The sequence below is a fragment of the Leptonotus elevatus genome, chromosome 2 (assembly GCF_054856555.1).
Source record: "Leptonotus elevatus isolate MCC_2025b chromosome 2, RoL_Lele_1.0, whole genome shotgun sequence".
Classification (NCBI taxonomy): Eukaryota; Metazoa; Chordata; class Actinopteri; order Syngnathiformes; family Syngnathidae; genus Leptonotus; species Leptonotus elevatus.
The window spans coordinates 23,636,843-23,654,992 of NC_141240.1; the positions used below are offsets into that span (position 1 = coordinate 23,636,843).

At 39.6% G+C, this 18,150-nt stretch overlaps 1 protein-coding gene and 1 long non-coding RNA gene across 4 annotated transcripts in view; both read right to left on the minus strand.

The window, feature by feature from the left end:
- Window positions 1-18,150, minus strand: part of vwa5b1 (von Willebrand factor A domain containing 5B1) — a 29,655-nt gene that overhangs the window by 8,602 nt on the left and 2,903 nt on the right. For all 3 annotated transcript variants that reach the window (XM_086069743.1, XM_086069744.1, XM_086069742.1), the window contains 15 exons: window positions 17,977-18,138; window positions 16,388-16,607; window positions 16,026-16,180; window positions 15,717-15,848; window positions 10,404-10,528; window positions 9,223-9,399; window positions 8,939-9,049; window positions 4,462-4,664; window positions 3,708-3,822; window positions 3,238-3,423; window positions 2,806-2,983; window positions 2,541-2,737; window positions 2,255-2,444; window positions 340-633; window positions 31-168 (listed from right to left, as the gene is read on the minus strand). In XM_086069743.1, coding sequence (XP_085925869.1) covers window positions 31-168; window positions 340-633; window positions 2,255-2,444; window positions 2,541-2,737; window positions 2,806-2,983; window positions 3,238-3,423; window positions 3,708-3,822; window positions 4,462-4,664; window positions 8,939-9,049; window positions 9,223-9,399; window positions 10,404-10,528; window positions 15,717-15,848; window positions 16,026-16,180; window positions 16,388-16,607; window positions 17,977-18,138 — 2,583 coding nt within the window. The remainder of the gene's footprint in view (window positions 1-30; window positions 169-339; window positions 634-2,254; window positions 2,445-2,540; window positions 2,738-2,805; window positions 2,984-3,237; window positions 3,424-3,707; window positions 3,823-4,461; window positions 4,665-8,938; window positions 9,050-9,222; window positions 9,400-10,403; window positions 10,529-15,716; window positions 15,849-16,025; window positions 16,181-16,387; window positions 16,608-17,976; window positions 18,139-18,150) is intronic.
- Window positions 11,771-13,727, minus strand: LOC147179260 (uncharacterized). Its single transcript, XR_015094180.1, has 3 exons — window positions 12,911-13,727; window positions 12,759-12,819; window positions 11,771-12,292 (listed from the first exon to the last, which is right to left on the minus strand). It is a non-coding gene; the product is annotated as an uncharacterized LOC147179260 (long non-coding RNA).

Sequence of the window (18,150 nt, forward strand, 5' to 3'; positions counted from 1 at the left end):
AATGAAAGCTATATGAGTTGATAAACTCACCAAGGCTAATGTAGTCAACACAGGTCTGCAGATATTCATTTGTGTCCAGATCGATGGGAACAAACACAGTGTATTTGCTGAGTATGTTGCACGCTTTGCTGGTATGAATGGCGTAAACGTGGTACTTCCTGCCAGAGCCTGTCAAGTCGCATAGGAATATGCTGTATTATATCACATTTCATTTCCACCAGTCTGTGGTAGCGAGTGACATCCATTTTGCTGTTCTTATACATATTTACAATTTTTAGAAGCATATCCAAATGTCACCTCTATCTTCATACATGAGTCATTAATGGGACTTGGTCTCACCATGCTCGATGTCGCATTCCCTCTCTGCCATGTGCTCAAAGTCGTGTATGATGGAGCGCGCAGCCAGGTGGTGGAAGGTCTCGTTCCACAGCTCCTCGTGAACTTTCTCCTCGCGTTCCCGCCCCTTCAGGAAGGGCTCAATGTCAAAGAGCACCTCCCAATTCACAGCCTTCCCGCAAAGTAGTCCTGATACAACGGCCTTGCACTCCCCTCGTTGCTGGCCCGCCAAGCTCGCGTCAGCACTGCGGTTCTCCTGTGGCGTTTCAGCTTGACACAATTGGTGGCTGTATCCTTCTGCAACGAGGAATGATTCCTAAGTAAGTAAGTACATGTCATGAAGATAATCTGACCTGTTTTGGACCCAATTCCCCAAATACAACTTAAATCAGCCAAAGTCAGAGTATTTAAAGATTATCTTGTAGTGTAAGGTGTGCTAAGAGGGCTTTTTAGCTCCCCGTTCCATTTCATTAGCCAATCAAACGGCCTCCTCGTTCCATTGTCAATAGCCAACCAAAATGCTTTCTTTCTTTGTTGTTCGCCAATCAAAGGCGTTCGCCACAGGGCGGAAGTTGGATGGCGGCCATCTTATCACTCCCATCTCGCGAGCAGACTACTGTATAAACTATACGTATACGTACAGATTAGATACATACAGCTCGTAGGCTTAGTTTATAAATCATGCTGTTTCAACTAAGTACCATCTCAAAGGTTCTCCAATTTTGATACATCTAAGAATAAGGAAATACTGTAAACAGGTTACACCACACGGTGGCGTAGTCCACACGTTATTGAAAGGTATGCATCGTTAGGAGACAATTTTAAAAGTTGCATATTTTAATTAGAATAAAGCTTATTACAATTGCATCTCTCAGCCCTCAACTGACGTCGGAGAGTTAAAATTAAAAATTTTAAATCCCCCTTGACCTGAGGGTTTTGGGGGGAGCGGGGGCTGTGGGCTGGTGGGGTGCCTAGCGGGCCTGCCGTGGCCTCGGGGGTCCTGGGGGGTTGTGCTTGCTCTGTCCTGGCCGGGGTCGACAGCTCCCTTCTTTGGTGGAGGTTTTCATGCATGCCAGAACCACCACATCAGCATCTACCGAAATTCACAATGTGCTTCTTCCTCTGGTCGTTGAATCGGTGGAAGCTGATGTCTGTGGATCTCACTCTGCTTCATCTATCCTTCCTTCCTTCCTTCCTTTCCTCAGTCTTTCCTTTGGTCTTTCAGGTCTCCCTAATTTGTTGGAATTTAGATGTTTCTGGGGTTGGTGAAAGATTCTGTTTGGTAACCCGGTGGGTAGTAGGTGTTGGTTGGTGCTGGATTTCACTTTTCTTTGATCCTTCCTCGGGTCTCCTGACAACCTCACGACTCTAGCTGGATTCTGAAGTATTCGGTTTAGGTGAACGGTATGGGATTTTTAATAAGTTTTAGGTGGATTAATGAGCATACCCTCGCACGCACATATGCACACACACACCCGCACATGCACATACAAAAAAAAGAAAAAGAGGAAAAAAAGAAATAGAGAGAGAGCAATGGTGATGACATGTCGAATCGGTAAAATTACCGAATGAACAATACTGAGCTCTCTCTCTCTCTCTCTCTGAAAATGAGTCCCAGTACAGCCCTGATCTGCTTTATTATGTGTGTTTGACAACCCGTGTGTCACAGTGAATGATGTATTCAGGAGCAGCATGGAAATGTGTGGACTAACATGCTATAAATTAATTTACTGTAATTGTTCTAATGGGCAACAAGGAGTAAAGGGCACCAACCCTTGGAGAACAGTCCTGCGAATAACCTGGATGAATGAGTATATTCACAGGCACTGACAAACTCTAAATTGAAGGACATTAGGTACGTTCAAATCAGAGGTTCCAATAAATGTTATGTCTCTGGACTTTGCCCGAGGGTCCTCACCTGTATCTCCCACGCTTCCTGAAGACGGACTGTCTGTAGACGATCTAGAACCATCCTCTCCAGCAGTGTTACGGAGTGGGGCTGATGTCGGGATTTCCGAGCCCGCCTCCCCTGATGGGGGAGGCTGGAGTGAATGGGGAATGCCTGCTGCATTCTCTTTGGAAGACGCAGCAGCGCATAGACTCTGAGGCTGAAAATAAGAATGACCACAAACAGTTCAAGTTTCCAGGCCCAAGCTTACTTAATGTTCTCTTCAGAGTCAATGTTTATGTTAAGAGTGCCACACCTGGTAGTCTCTCTTCCACTGGGCCTCATGCTCGGGGCTCATGGTTCCAATGAGTTCCTGGACTTTGGCTCGCCTGAGAGGATTCTTTGGCATGACGGAGCTGGGATCACTTGACGTGTACTTCTTAGCTGGAAAGTGCTCGGTTATCTGGTTGGTGCTGTACGCTCGTCTTCTTGCTGACGTCTGACCCTCCAACGCTGACAAGAAATAATTAACCTCAAGTGTCTTGGTTTGACGAACATCCACCGCTCAGTGGGGTTCTTACCACCGTCATGTTCCATAGCAACAGAGTCCTGGTTGGAGTCATGGAGAGCCTCGTTGAGTGTTTCTCTGTAGGATGCCTGATCATCAGAGGTCTTCGGCATGTCCTCCTCTTGGGAGTGATAAAAGACGGAGCTGCCAGAGCCGACCGAGCGCATCATGCTGTAGCGTCGTCTTTTGTCCTGTTGATCATGACACGTGAGACAATTTGTGCTGAGGAGCGGTTCGGTTCTTATGTTTCACTGGTTTTACACATCCCAAAGACTACGACAAAAAAAAAAAAACACATCGCATGATGTTCTATTGAATCCTCAGAAGTCAAACAACCTGTTCAACCAAACAGCCCATAGAGGATTTAACTTGTGAAACCAATTAAGATGAATCATTAATCAACATATTAGACACACCTCTCATCGTGGTGCAACATCATACTCACAGATTTGGGATTGGCGTGGTATCGCGTGGCATCGCAAACCACGGCGTACCCAATGAGACTGTCCCCAGGATACAGGAAGGTGTTGCCCACTGGTGAAAGCAGGACCTCCTTGGTCTCAGGAAAGAGCCAATCAATGGAAATGTCACTGAGGACCGGACACATGGTCTTCTTCAGCGACTTTATCATCTGCAAAGACAGTAACATTTTTAGAGGGCAGGGAATCCATTGATGGCTTGAGGAAATTGGTGCCTTTCACCCGGTTCTACTACGACTGCACCGGAATGGTATCATTCTTTTGGAATCTATTAACAGAGGAGGTTGCTTATGACACCGTCTATCCCCCACATGCAATGCCTTTCATCCATTTTTTAAAGACTCAATGATTTTGCCTCCAAACATGAACACAGTCAGTCTCTTTTGGATATTCTGCTGGATCAAAAGTTGTCTGGAACATTGGTAAAATGACTTACTCTTGGTTGGAGCCTCTCGCCTTCGGTGAGGAACTCAGCTGTTCCTCTGGACACTGCTGCTAGTTCATGTACCATCCTTCTGCAAGCATTCTGCCCGATGCCAAACGTAAAGCATCTGTGCAAACAAAACTTACACATGAATGCTGAAAGATGGTTATAAATAGAAATTTGAGTTTGATGTCCTGGTGAGGTCACATTAACAATTAGAGCTTTTTCATCCATGATCTCAGCGATGACAATATTTCAGAAAAAGTCCAATATTTTGTCAGATTCTGAAAAGGCTAAGCAGTAGAAAATGGATGGATGGATAAACCCAATAAAGTGCTAATGTCACAAGATGGAAAGAGAGATTGATTTAATGTCTGAACTGGCTAGCTCTGTGTGCATGACTATTTGGGGGCAGTCGCTCAATAACAGCGAATAGACAAAGGCAGTTACAGTAGGCCTACTCCATTTCTATAGTGACTCCAGAGAAGGATTTAGAGACTCGCAGCCTAGCATGAAAACAAGATGATTTCCCACAGTGCTGTGCATCTATTTTGCCTTTGACATCTTATTAGTCGGGATGCTATTTCAGTTGTACGTTCACAAATTGCATTTTGATGGGATTAAAGCACCATCAATAAGTAGCTGTTCCAATTAAAGCCTGACAATCCCTCAAATGCTGCTCCATGGGATCAGTGAGCATTGTACGCATGGGCTGTGTACCAAACAGTCAGAAAAACAAAACGATGCACACATGTGGTTGACCTACCGGATGTAGCGCGCATGACTGCGCACCAGCTCAATGACTTTTCCTGTGTTGCTCACTGCCCCATCAGTCAGCAGAAAAAGCAAACGGGGGTGTCCAGGAAACATTGGCTGTCTCAGAATCCATTTGAGGGGTGCCAGGATGTTAGTGCCCCCCATGTCGGCACGGATCTTTCGAACGTACTCGCAAGCCAGGGCTAATGCTTCCTGGATCATGTTGAAGGAAAAAAAAAAGTTTTTTTTTTTTAACTCATTCCTGTGGTGTAATATATAGATTACCCTCTAAATCGATGGTTGTAATAATAACAATTATTATTGATATAATTATTAAAATACAAATGTAAAATTATAGTAATTCATATATTTATATTTCAGTACTTCAATAATCTTGTTTATGTATTATTTATGTTTTCTTAGTGCCCAGTGGTGACAAGGTTATTGAAAACTTGAAAGACTAAAATTGAGAAAACATTTTTGTACTACATCTTATATTTATAAACTAACTATAATTAATATCATACGTGAGCTTTCGGGGTTTATTTTGAATGTATTTATTTTGGTATTGTTGTATGTCCATACAGAAGAAGTAAGGACAAACAGTCATTTGAGAATTGTTTATTTTACTTTACTACACTATACTTAGATACTTTTGGGGTTTTACTTTGGACTCAACAAATATTCCATATATTAAAACAACTCAATCTAATAAGAAAATGAATAAAAACGAAACTAAAATGAAACATTTTCCAGAAGAAATCAAAACTAAACCAATTTAAACTAATTTAATTTAAACAACAAAAATCTAAATTAAATTAAGAACTAACTGCTTTGTATAAAGAAAAATCCAAAACTATTACAAACCTGGTTCAAACGAGGAAATCTTTTGAGTAAAAAAAAAAGAAAAAGTACTGAACGATAAAGATATATATTGCAAAATAACTTCTTTAAAGGGGAAGTCAACCTTAAACATTTTCTTGACAATAATATGTTATATGTGACCTCACTAGTCTAAACATAACATTCTGATTAATATTACATTTGTGGAATATGAGTTATGCAGCAAAATCCAGCCGTCTCAGGGGGTGGCCATTTTGCAACTTGCCGTTGACTGAAGATGACATCACAGTTGCTCAGGGCTCAGGCAACTAACCAATCACAGCTCACCTGTTTTCTGAAGCTGAGCTGTGATTGGCTGTTACGTGAGACCTGAGCAACTGTGATGTCATTTTCACTCAATAGCAAGTGGCACAATGGCCGCCTTCTCATATTGATAAAAATGGCTGCATTTATTAACTCATATTCTACTAACGCAATATTAACCAAAATACCGTATTTAGTCTAATGGCGCTGCATAGAACATATTAGCCGCGTTTCCACCGCAGGATGTTCGGGTATGGGGAGGGGGGTAGGGACTTTCACAGGAACCGTCCTCTCTCCCTTGTGGCTGTGTCTCCACTGCGGAGTACGACCCAGTGACATCACGAGTTTTGATCGACACGTAAACGCCATGCGACGGTTTCTCCCGTGACGTCAGCCAAGCACCGCGCGACGAAAATCACAACGAGGAAAGAAAAAACTTTAGGTGGTTGCTGTTTTTCTCAGCTTTTTATTTTATGCACTTTTATGCAGGCGTTTAGATGAAGAATTTGAGATATTTTTTTATACTAAATAATTTTTAGCCAATCAGCACGAAAGCCTGATTGGGAGTTTATCGGGCCGGCGGAGGACCTACCCTTGAGTAGGACCTCCGCTCGTCCCCGTAAGTTCCTATAAATGTGGCCCGGTTGGGAAGGCTCCTGCAGTGAAGACACGCACATACCCGTAAATTTACCCCGAAGTTCCTGCGGTGAAAACGCGGCTATTGTTGTAAAGAATTTTTTGAGCGGTTGACTTCCCCTTTAGTAGACATATGAGACTTGGTCAATCGAGTTTGATAGATTGAATTCATTCACGTTTTGCTCGACAATATGATAACCAAAGATAATGAGAGTTGCACTGCGCTGAACCAGTCATGTAACATGAATAAAATCAAGTCAAGTTAGGTTGACCAAAACTGTACAGTAGCAGCCTTTCGCAACAGGCGCTGTTTGTACCTTGGCAGTGGGAGAGCACAAAAAAGGCCTGAAAATTTGTAGTTATTTTGTCATGTCTTGACATAGCAGCGTGCACTGCAAATGATGTTCACACACAGATAGGAAATACCACCAATATTTTTTTTTTACCACCTGAAGCAGTGCTACCCGCTACAGCGCACTCAGTGCAAGACGTTACAATCCAGACTAAATTAAGAGCTAATCCCCCTCGAAAACAAATCCTATCCACTACCTTCACCTCTAAGCCTTTTTGATGAAGAATTGAAGAGACACAGAGCTATCACAAATGTAGTAACCTACCCGGTATTATAACGCAAAAGACATGGTGCCAGGAAGCATGGTTGAAAATAAGGGATTCAGGGGGATGATTAAACTAATGGACTGTTGTTACCAACTCCCTGGGCGTTTATTCAAACTGCAAAGCTTGAAAGCTTTTGCCTGCAGGCCACATTTTGAATTTTTACATATTTTACATACATATTTTATTTGTCTGACACCGTTGTTCAATGTTCCATGTCATGTTCAAATTTTACAAATAAATATTTAAGTTAAAAATAACTATATCTTTGAAACTTATTTAAGAGTAACAGGAAACTTTTAAGATTGAAAAAAAAAAATTATTTTATATTGTGATACATTTATATGGACTAGTGTGGGAAAATTATTGTGATTGGATTTTTCACACATCACCCAGCCCTAATATGTTTAAGTGAAACAGGCCTGTGAAAAAGAAAAAGAAAAAGAAAAAGAAGACGTGCGGACCACTGCGCCAAATAAGCGGATTGCATGGTTATACGCAAAGTCTATCCAGTGTCTTCAAATGAGGACCAAGCAACAAGCGCTAGTACTCTATTGAGAACTAGACCAAAATGTGTATCACTGTTCATTGGAAACTAAACCGTATTGGATGTTCGTAAACCTGTATGTTACTTGTTTGTTCTAAACTAAATGTTTTGTCCTATTTACAAAGACACTTGTATTAAGATCACTAAAAACACTACAGAGGCTACCAAGAGAAAAATAAAAAATACAATCTCATTTTTGTCCATCTTATTTCTCCTGACACCTACTTTAGCTCCTGAGTAATATGTCGGCTTTTGTTTCAGACCAATAACAACCTTAAATAGCTCCCCATTGCCCTCATCACTGAACATGACTGATTTGAAATATGAAGCTAAGGTGATATCGTAAAAGCTACACAAAAGATAGATGAAACAGTCCTGCAGTGGAGATAAATCTACCTTGACTTAAAGTCTCTCCTTTCACTTTGTATTTTGCTTAAAGAAAAAAATTTGCAACAGGCTGGGACTTTTATTTTACCCCACTATGCGCGCTGGACCTCAAACAGTGCTTGACACCTCAAAAATGTTATCGCCTTCTGTATTTTATCTATTTAACACATTTGTGAGGTTTTAAGTTGATGGTTAAAGAGTTGTAATTTACCAACACCCCAACAAGACACAGCCTCCTAAGTAGCACTTCATTATTGACAAGTCAATTCACTGACAAAAAATTCAGATCTATTTTACTTACTTTTAGTACTTTTGTTCAGAAGAAACTGTGCTTTACTGAGCTACACTCTGCGTGCTACTTTTACAGTACCGGTATTATTGCTTGCACATTTTACTGTATTTGGTTTGATTTGTCATGTGACTGTTAGATCAATCCAGCATAACCTCTAGTTGGATTCCATTTCACCAATCAAACAGATCCAGGAAGTCACATGATCACTCACAGTCTCTGTGGCACCACACAGAAGCAAAGTTTTAAAAAACAAAACAATGCACAACAACCCCGGCTAAAAAGTCATTATGTATGTTTATCTTAGAGAGTACAAAAAAGAACAGCTATGTCATGCGCTGTCATGTGTCTAAATAAAAAATGTCCAAAATTCAGACAAGAAGAACTCCACTGCGAATTTAAGGTAACATCACTGTTTTTTATGTCGGCTAATCTCTGCCTGGTGAGTGCAGACAAAGAATGCTCATATAAAACCATTTTCTTGTGGCTGTTTTTTTTAATTATTATTATTTGATAATTTAAGTCCCTGTAAAGCGAAAATATATGTTTTGTAAATTTTGCCACACCGGCGACACCGCAGAAATTTATTATTCACAACCAACCAAATTTGAATGAAAAATAAATACTTAATAAATAATACAAATAAATATTTAACATTAGGCTTCAGAATCATGAACAATCAAGTTATTCTCTCTGCTTTCAAACACTGTACATATGTCAGCTGAATGCACTGAAACCACACAATGCTCACCTTCACTGTACTATAATAAAAGTATATTATACTACATTATATCAAACAAAAGCGCTGTTAACGCAAACAAAAAAAATGACAATATCACATGCAAAACAGGAAGCTCTCAATTTTACCTCTTCGTAGTTCTGACTGCTGGGAAAGAGAGATTTGAAGGTAGAGCCAAAGCTTATTAAGTTGAACAGGCAGCCTGGTACGAGACTCTTGAGAATCACCACCATTGCATCCTGGGACAGAGCGTGACACATCAAATGAGTGAGCATGATGAAAAGGCTCATCTTACCATTGGAGAGTGACTACGTCATAATCAGTTTTGATAATACAACCCATGTCATTTAGCCTGAAATGGCCCAAATGGCCTAATATGGACGCCATAAAGTAATCCCAGGGAGCAAAGTACCTTCACGCGGTTTATGTTGACTCCGCTCATGCTGCCACTCCGGTCAATGAGGAAGATGAACTCTCCGTGCACCTTCCTTAGGTCGGAGCTGACAGGCTTGAGGTTGGGACAGAAGTTGAGCATGACCACAGGGTTGTGGAGGATGTCCTTATGCAGCCGCCTGTGGATGGCTTCCACCTACGGAACACACAGATGCAATGAGTAATGAACTCAAATGGTAGTTGTGGACATGACAGCAAAATTCCAGGCCGAGTGTGGTGGACTCGTTGGCGAGTTTCCATGGAAACAAAATTTGATGGTAAAGCTGGTTGTGCTGAGATGTGAAAATGACCGCACCAGTGAAAGCTGCAATGAACAATCATGAGGCTTTGTATGCGTTTGTGAAAACAGTTGACAAGATGATTGTTTTTACTGTAAATGTTCAAATGTACCCATTGTGGGGCAAATATAGGTTGTAGGCTATTTTATCTTCAAAATGTGCTGCAGATGTAAATTAATTGGTGAATACATTGTACATTAGATACATTTTATTTTATTTTAAGGACAATAATGCTTACAATTATAATATTCATTTCAATGCAAACTTACAAACTAAAACTTCGGAAGTCAACTATATGAGAGGGTATGTAATTTGGAATTCAACTACAATTTTTTGGACACTTAAATCATACAAAAGCTTATTGTCCCTTTTAGCCACAATGGCAAATGGCAAGTCGTTAATTGAGAGATGCAAGTCTGGTATGCTTGAACAAAGTAACAATAAATATGTAATACTGCAAACAACAGTTCATTCTCTAATCGTCTAAAATAATAAAATTAATAAAAAATGTGTACTGGATGGATGGACATATCTGTGATCTGTGTAATGTCTGTGATGTTCAGGCAACTCTGTTTTGTTAATATAATCATTAAAACAGAAATGAGTTTTCTTATGCAATTTTCAGAGTACTATGACAATGTTTATTTTTTCCGTTTTCACTGCACTGTGTGATCAGTCATTGTGTGGTTGACAATCACGGGAGAAGACCGACGTTGCTTCAAAAAGCTTTCGCTAATGTTTGCCGGTCCTGTGGTCCATCTTTGTAATGGACATACTTTGTTTTGTGCGCCAAACCGCATTTTCCGTGGCATGGATCTCATCAGCTCAGGCACTAGGCTCAGCTGCTTGAGGACACTCTTACCTTCCTCTCATTGCTGGAGTCCTTCTTGGTGGCCTTGATGAAGTCGCTGCGGCCGTGGACGAACTCATCATACTCATCCTGCGTCATGTCTCCGCTCTCGATGATCACCTGCGGCACGTGAGGTTCTGCGGGAAATCACATTGTGCCAGGCCAAGTCAGAAGTGTTTGTATGCTTCTGATACAATTTGTCAAATATCTCATTGGTACAAGTTGTCCTTAAAATGTAATTGCAGCAAGACAGTGTATGTGTATATGGCTCCTATTGGTAAACAATAGCAACACTTGCCTGTTGTCACATCGATATGCTTTTGGACATTATTTCTGGGACTTCTACCATGACTCTTCTACTATGGGTAACATACTCAGCCAACAATGTGTCTCAAGACATAAGTTATGTCTTAAGACATATTTTTGAGACGTCTTGAGATGTCTTCTAAAGTCAAGACATGTCTATAAGATGTGTCTATAGACGTCTTGATAAATCAAGATGTCTATAAGACATGTCTATAGACTTGAGTCTTAAGATGCCCTAAGATGTCTTGGAAATATGAACGTCTTGAGAGTTCTCAAGAGATCTTGAGACCTCTCAAGATTATCTTAAGACCTCTCAAGATTATCTTAAGATGTCTTCACACGTCTGAAGATGTCTTTTACGGTATCACTATTTTACTGTTCCTCTTTATATTTAACATTTTATAACCGGTACTTTTGTCCGTGTCTCACTGAGCAACAAAGGCTTACGAGGGTGCGCGCATTGCGAGTGATGGCATTTCATCGGCTCTTTCAAGACTGCAAAACATTGCCAAGTGTTTTCCAGAACCTTGACCCATTTTTATGCTTGCAAACCATTTTTATAGTGGCAAATAAATGTTTTTAACATGTTCAAAATTTGATGGCGACAAGAAAAACTGAGCATAAAAATGGTTTCGGAAGGTCTGCAGAACGTCTTTGCAACGTTTTGCAGTCTTGAATGAAACCTGACGAAAACAAACTCTCGCTACGTGCGTGCAACCTCGCAAGCCTGAGTTGCTGAGTGAGACATGGGCTTAACTGACAAAAGTAATTAAATGTTAAACCTAACTGATTAAGAGGAACGGTGAATAGTGATACCATAAAATACATTTAATCCTCACACTAATGACTAATGTCAAAAAAAGAATGAAAAGCCGTTGCACAGTATATACAGAATGCCGCTGAACATATTTGGTGAGCATACATTAATTTGCATCCTGCTACTTGTAATTGATTTTTTTTTTATTACAGTATTTTGATTGAGGCAAAACCTAGAAAGAAATTTAACAATCAACACATTCAAATTTAACATTTATTTAATTGCAACATTTTCAACCGTTTGACAGGGTATGAACACAGAGAATCCAACAAGATGTTTTTTTCCCTACCTCGTAACTGGACACATTGAAAGCATGGTGAAACTGGATCTAACCCTAAAAACCTTGATACGCATTCACAATAATAACAATAACCACAACAATAATAGTAATACATCTAACGAGTCAAAGCAAAACTGCTTTATGTGTGTTTTGTCAAAAATATTAGCTAGCTATGGTGCAAAAAAGTTTGATCAAAAGAAAGTGAGAAAAATATAAATATTTGATATTTGTAAATATAAAAATGCAACAAATAATTATTTTAAAAAATTGCAGATAAAACAAATTAGTCATAAATAAATATTTTAGACAAAAAACATTAGAGAACACATGAGAAAATAATATACATTATCAACTGCAAAAATATAAAATACTACACAAAATAGCTTAAAATACACAGTACAAAATAATATTATATTATATTGCATATAAGAAACAACAATCACGTGCTGTCAACATCAGTTGGCTTTTCTTTGAGTATTGCTCACTCTCCACACTTCACTGTAACATAAGAAACAATCACTCAACAAGTTACGTGTATTGGCTTTTATAAAAAAAAAAAAAAGAAGATATTAACAAATACTTTTATACTGATTCTTTAATCTTCACTCTAACTTCAACCTATAAAATATCTGTATGTGAGCAGCAAAATACAAGAAAAAATGAATCACTTTGTCAAAAACAGTTCAGAATACTGGCTTTTGTTTTGAGAAATGCTTACTACTAGCACTGCATCTTCATACTTCACCGTAATTTTAAAATAACCTGAATATCACAACACACACATACAAAGAATTAATCACATCAGTTCAGCCTACTGGCACAAGTTACGAGTCATTCGAGTTTCTCAAAGAAAATAATATACAATATTATCAACTGCAAAAATAAACAATATTACACAAAATAGCAAAATACAGTACAAATTAAATAATACATATATTACATAAAAGAAACAACAATCACATACCGTCAACATCAGTTCAGACAACTGGTTTCTCTCAGATGTTACTCTCACCCTCCTCACGTCACTGTAACATAAGAAACAATCACTCAACAACAGTTACGTGTATTGGCTTTTATATTTAAAAAAAATATATATATATATGAACAAATACTTACTCTTATACTGATTCTTTAATCTTCCCTTTAACCTATAAAATATATGTGTGCAGCAGAACACAAAAAAAAAAGAATTAATCACTTTGTCAACAACAATTTGTCATAACTGTATTGAGAAATACTTACTAGTACTGCATCTTCATACTTCACTGCAACTTTAAAATAACATGTATAACACAACACCAAAAAAATAATCACATCAGTTCAGCCTACTGGCACAAGTTAGTCATCCAAGTTGACCAGATTTATTGCTATTTTGTGAGCACCAAAAAGTTGGACAATTGCCCTGAGTTCGCAACACAACATCTTGCTGAACCTGCTCCCTCACACACGCGCACAAGCACAACGTGAGATAAAACAACACCCGAAACATGCATTTATTTGAGGGTAACTCAAAGTAACACCACAGACATGCTCTACTTTATATTGCAATAGCTATCGTTCGTAACCACAAGAATTAAAATGTATTCGTTTGTAGCACACGGTAAAGCGATAGAAATACTCACTTTTACACTGAACTAGCATACTGTACCTAGTTAGCGAACAGCCACTTTGACAAACTTTTTTCAACACACGACACTGCCGCAACAGTGATGGCAGCTCTACCTTGCACTTTGTTATCCCGGGGTATTTGAAACAGATACACAGTACGAAGAAATAATTATTTTACCCACCTTTCCATTCGCCGTATAGTTGCCTTCTGGATGGTCGAACAGCATAAAAAAATAAATAAATAAAAACCGCTGCCTCCTTGACGCGTCTGATGATCATCAGATGGCGTCCGACGTCCACCTGTGGAAGCGCAGCCCCGCCCCGCCCCGCCCCGCCCCGCCCCGCCCCGCCCCGCCCCGCCCCGCCCCTCCCCTCCCCTCCCCTCGCGCGCGTTTTGAATTGGTTTGATTGTGTTTTGTTTTGTTCTCAAATCTCTATGGTATTACATAGATTAATTTATTCAAATCTATATTTTAAGTTGAATGACAAAATTGTATTTAATACATTATGACATCGTGTTGTAATAATTATTAATGTGTTGTTATTGTATATTTAAAATGGATTATTCTTTGTGTGATATTAATTTAGTTCAGTCATTTATTCATTAAGCACTTAAAAAAAAACTTTGTTTAACTTCCAGTTTATCGTCATCTTATTTTGAGAATATTTGTTGCAGGGAAAAAAAATCACACTACATCACCATATCCTGTTCCATGTGAAGCAATATTGCTTGTTTGTTCATAACTTGTTTAGTTCATTATTCTTAGTTTGTACCATAATAATTCCATTACACAGGGCTCTAAATTATAAATAGTGTAAGTTAAATATTGGGGAGAAGGGGGGTCGTTAAATTTTTATTTGACACTCCAATAACATTATATAAGGTTTTACAGCAAAATATCAATAGATCATTATCATCATAATACTGGCATTGAAACAAGACAGCTTGACCATTTCTTTGAGTCATCCATATCATGTCTCATGACACCTTAAGATGTGCATGTCTTAAGTCAAATGAAATATGTCTTAAGCTGTTTTAAGACATTCAATGTCTTCAAGACACAAACATCTCTTTGGGGGGCATCCCATGTGCTGCTCTGTCAAGGAATGTCTCTTCAAATGTTTGTCTTAAGACGTCTTGGTGTTCCAAAATGTTTTGAGATGTCTTGATTTAGCTTAAGACATCTTAAGACATCTTGAGACACATTGATGGCTGAGTATGAAGTACATTTTGTGTTCAAATAGTGTTATTTTGTCATGTTTAATTTATTCTGAGTTCTTTTTTTTGTCTTAAATGTCCGACTCATGTCATGCTATGTAGATAGCTAGCTTCTCTCCCCAAAAAAATTAGTTCGCAAACTGTTTTATTTTGAAATATACCGGATCTACCTTGATAACGACGCTCGACTTCATGTCCGGCTCGCGTAATTTTTTCACCTTCATGAAAATCCGCATGCCGTGTCCACAAAAAATTGAACGCTTGCGGAAACCTTCCGCATCCGTTCCGCACCGCATACGCAACGCACTGCAGCTGGTGTGAACTGACACGCAGACTCGAATGCTTTCTATTCCTTGCGGCGGCCGTACGGAAAACGCACCTCCGCAGTCAGTCTGAATTGGGCATGAATCGGGCGTTTGTTGAACTTAAATAGAGTATAAAAAGTAATATTGAGTTTTGTTTTTGTTTTGTTTTTAAGTACCAATATTGTTATTATGACTCAAGCGTTAAACTGAGCTCGGTTAAAACATATGATATCAAATTTCCCTCATTGGAAGAATAAATTATCTATCTATCTATCTATCTATCTATCTATCTATCTATCTATCTATCTATCTATCTATCTATCTATCTATCTATCTATCTATCTATCTATCTATCTATCTATCTATCTATCTATCTATCTATCTATCTATCTATCTATCTATCTATCTATCTATCTATCTATCTATCTATCTATCTATCTATCTATCTATCTATCTATCTATCTATTTATCTAAACTGGCCACCACCGCCTGTGGGTTTGTCTGCCAGTAAAGCCTTCATGAGACATAGAGGATCAGCAGAAAAGGTTGTTACCTCTGGGATACAAGCGGCCCACGGGTACTTTACAACAAGATGAAACTTTGTGATAGAACAACAACAAAGACCCGGAGCATCTCACCCACACAGTGGCATCCTCAGATGGACTAAATACAAGGACTTTGTTGCGGCCTTCTCATGCACTCAACATGAAGCACACAAATACATTATCAGTGGCCTGGAGGAGCTTGGAGCGAGCGCTAAACCATCTTGAGTGTGACCTTGTAGACGTACCACTGGGGTAGATGAGGATCTTAACAGGACAGTCGTAAGTGTATTTGTCTGCCAGAGTGACGACCACGCTGGTGGCTGAGCGAGCCAAAGGGTCAGCGTCGGCTCGGATGGCGTGAGACGGGCTCTCCACACCTACACAAATATCAACAGTCACTTTTCTTTTTTCTTCAACCTTCATCTGCCTCTTAAACATAAACATGGCATCATGAGTCAATCTGTTTAGTTGTTACTGCCATTAGGGGCGTTTTTGTTTTTTTGTATACATATTCAATAGCAAACATGGACCAGGATTTTTGCTCAATTTCTGACCTGCAAGGAGGTAGGGTGCTCGTATTTCCAGCTGGAAGTTAAATTGGTAATCCATGGAGTTGATGGCCTCATCCTCCAGCAGAGCAGACAAACAAAAGTGAGCTGAGGTGGGAGCACGATCGTGCGGGCTGGAGCCACACTGATGTTTGTCCCTCCTAAAAGGAAGGAAATATTGACTGGAAAGGAGCATGTTTAACCATCATGACCACAGTCAATTTTCTATTAGAAACTGGAATTTATGACTCAATTCCAAGTTAAAGTACACAAATACTAAAGAAAACATAACATGGTGACAATTGCTCTGGACTGGACTTTTTAAAGAAAAATGCTTTTCCAGTTAAACCTATCTGTGTATTTCTTACATTCTGAAGACGTTTGGGGATAAGCCCTGCTCCTCGTTGATGCTCCTTTGTACGCGGGGTGTGCACACTGGCGGCGTGGTCACACTGATGCCCCCGCTGGGCAGAGTTGACAGCTCACAGGAGGTACTGACCAGAATTTGGACTGTCTCCAAAGGAGGAATGATCCCCAGGTTTACTACAAGCACTGTCCTCTCCAAATCTTCATCCAGAAGTATATGTCCTGGAAGACCAACTGCATTAGTTCTCTTCAACATATAGAGCTCTATTTTTGTAGAAAATTTCAATTTGGTGTTGGGTCACGAGATCTTTTGTTCATTCTTCATTTTATCAAGATATTTGGACAATTGTACTTTTCAACCATTTGAGCAACACCCTTTTCTGTTCCAGCATGACTGTGCCCTAGTGCTAGCAAGGTTAGTATATGCATGTTGGATGAGTGCAGGGATGGACTGGCCATCTGGCATTCCGGGCAGATGCCCGATGGGCCGGCATCTTTTGGGGCCGATGCAGAGCTTTTAATTATTACTTTCCTACATTTTACCCCAAGAGATTGGCCCACAATTTAAAGGGACCAGTCCGTTAATCCATTTTAAGTCCTGCAGGTTTTGGAGGTTTCCCTCTTCCAACACAAGCTGATTCCAATCAGCAGGATCGTTATCAGGCTTATGCAGAGCTTGCTGTTGAGCTAATCATATATCAGCTGTGTTGGAGAACGGAACCATCCAAAACCTGCAGGACTGCGGCCCTCCAGGACCGAAGTTTGACACCTATGAACTAGATTGTCTATTCAAACCAGTAGTTTCCAATCCTACCAATCCAGTCTACCAAACGAGCTATGTATGTACACAGCAAATCGGTCACTTAAATTTCCAGTTTTCGATCAAATATACAGTAAGCAGTGTTATTTTAACACTGTTAAGATAAAAAGTTACACTGTCAGAGTAAATTTTCTTAAGTGTTAGTGTAGATGTTGGGTGTAACCTGAATAGCACTACCTTGAGTGTTAAATTAAATTAACCACACCCTCATTTCCGGTGAAGGAGAAACTTTCCAATTTTCTAACACCCTGTCGACATTTCATTAGCAATACATCCAGTTGTTGTTGTCAGGGTGGCGTGGCTCAGTGGTAGTGGTTGTTTTACAATCCTGAGAGTGCGGGTTTGATCCCAGGCCAGTGTGATTATGTCAAAGTGTCCTTGAGCAAGAACCCCCCAGTTGCTTCTGATAGTGTCATACTTAGTCAAAATGTAAGTAGGAAATGTGCTACATAAATTAAGGACCATTTACCAGAGTTAAGTGTAATTAGAGTTTTATTCATAACACTGACACTAATGTAGAGTACTTTCAACACTGCCAGTGTAGATTTACCAGTGTCGATTTTTAACACCATACAGTGTTGGAGTAACACTGGTAAAGTGTGGAAAAAAGTAACGTTTTAAAAAGTGTAAGATTTACACTCATTGGTGTGGACACAAATACTTTTCTAGTGTTAGGTTTAACACTCTCAGTGTTAATCTAACACTGGCAATTTTGCTGTGTACAGTGTGTTAAAACAAAAGAAGCTAGATAGAATAATATAGTAAATTCACCAGTGCAACTTGGTGGAGCTCCATTTGGTGTGCTGCATGAATTACGGTAACAGTCATCAATCTTGGCTTTGTCCTTGATTTGCAGCGTGATAATCTGACTAGAGATCATCGCCTCAAAGCCTACAACAATGTTTTTTTCCTCCAGCGGATAGATGAAGATACCTGCAAGGCCAC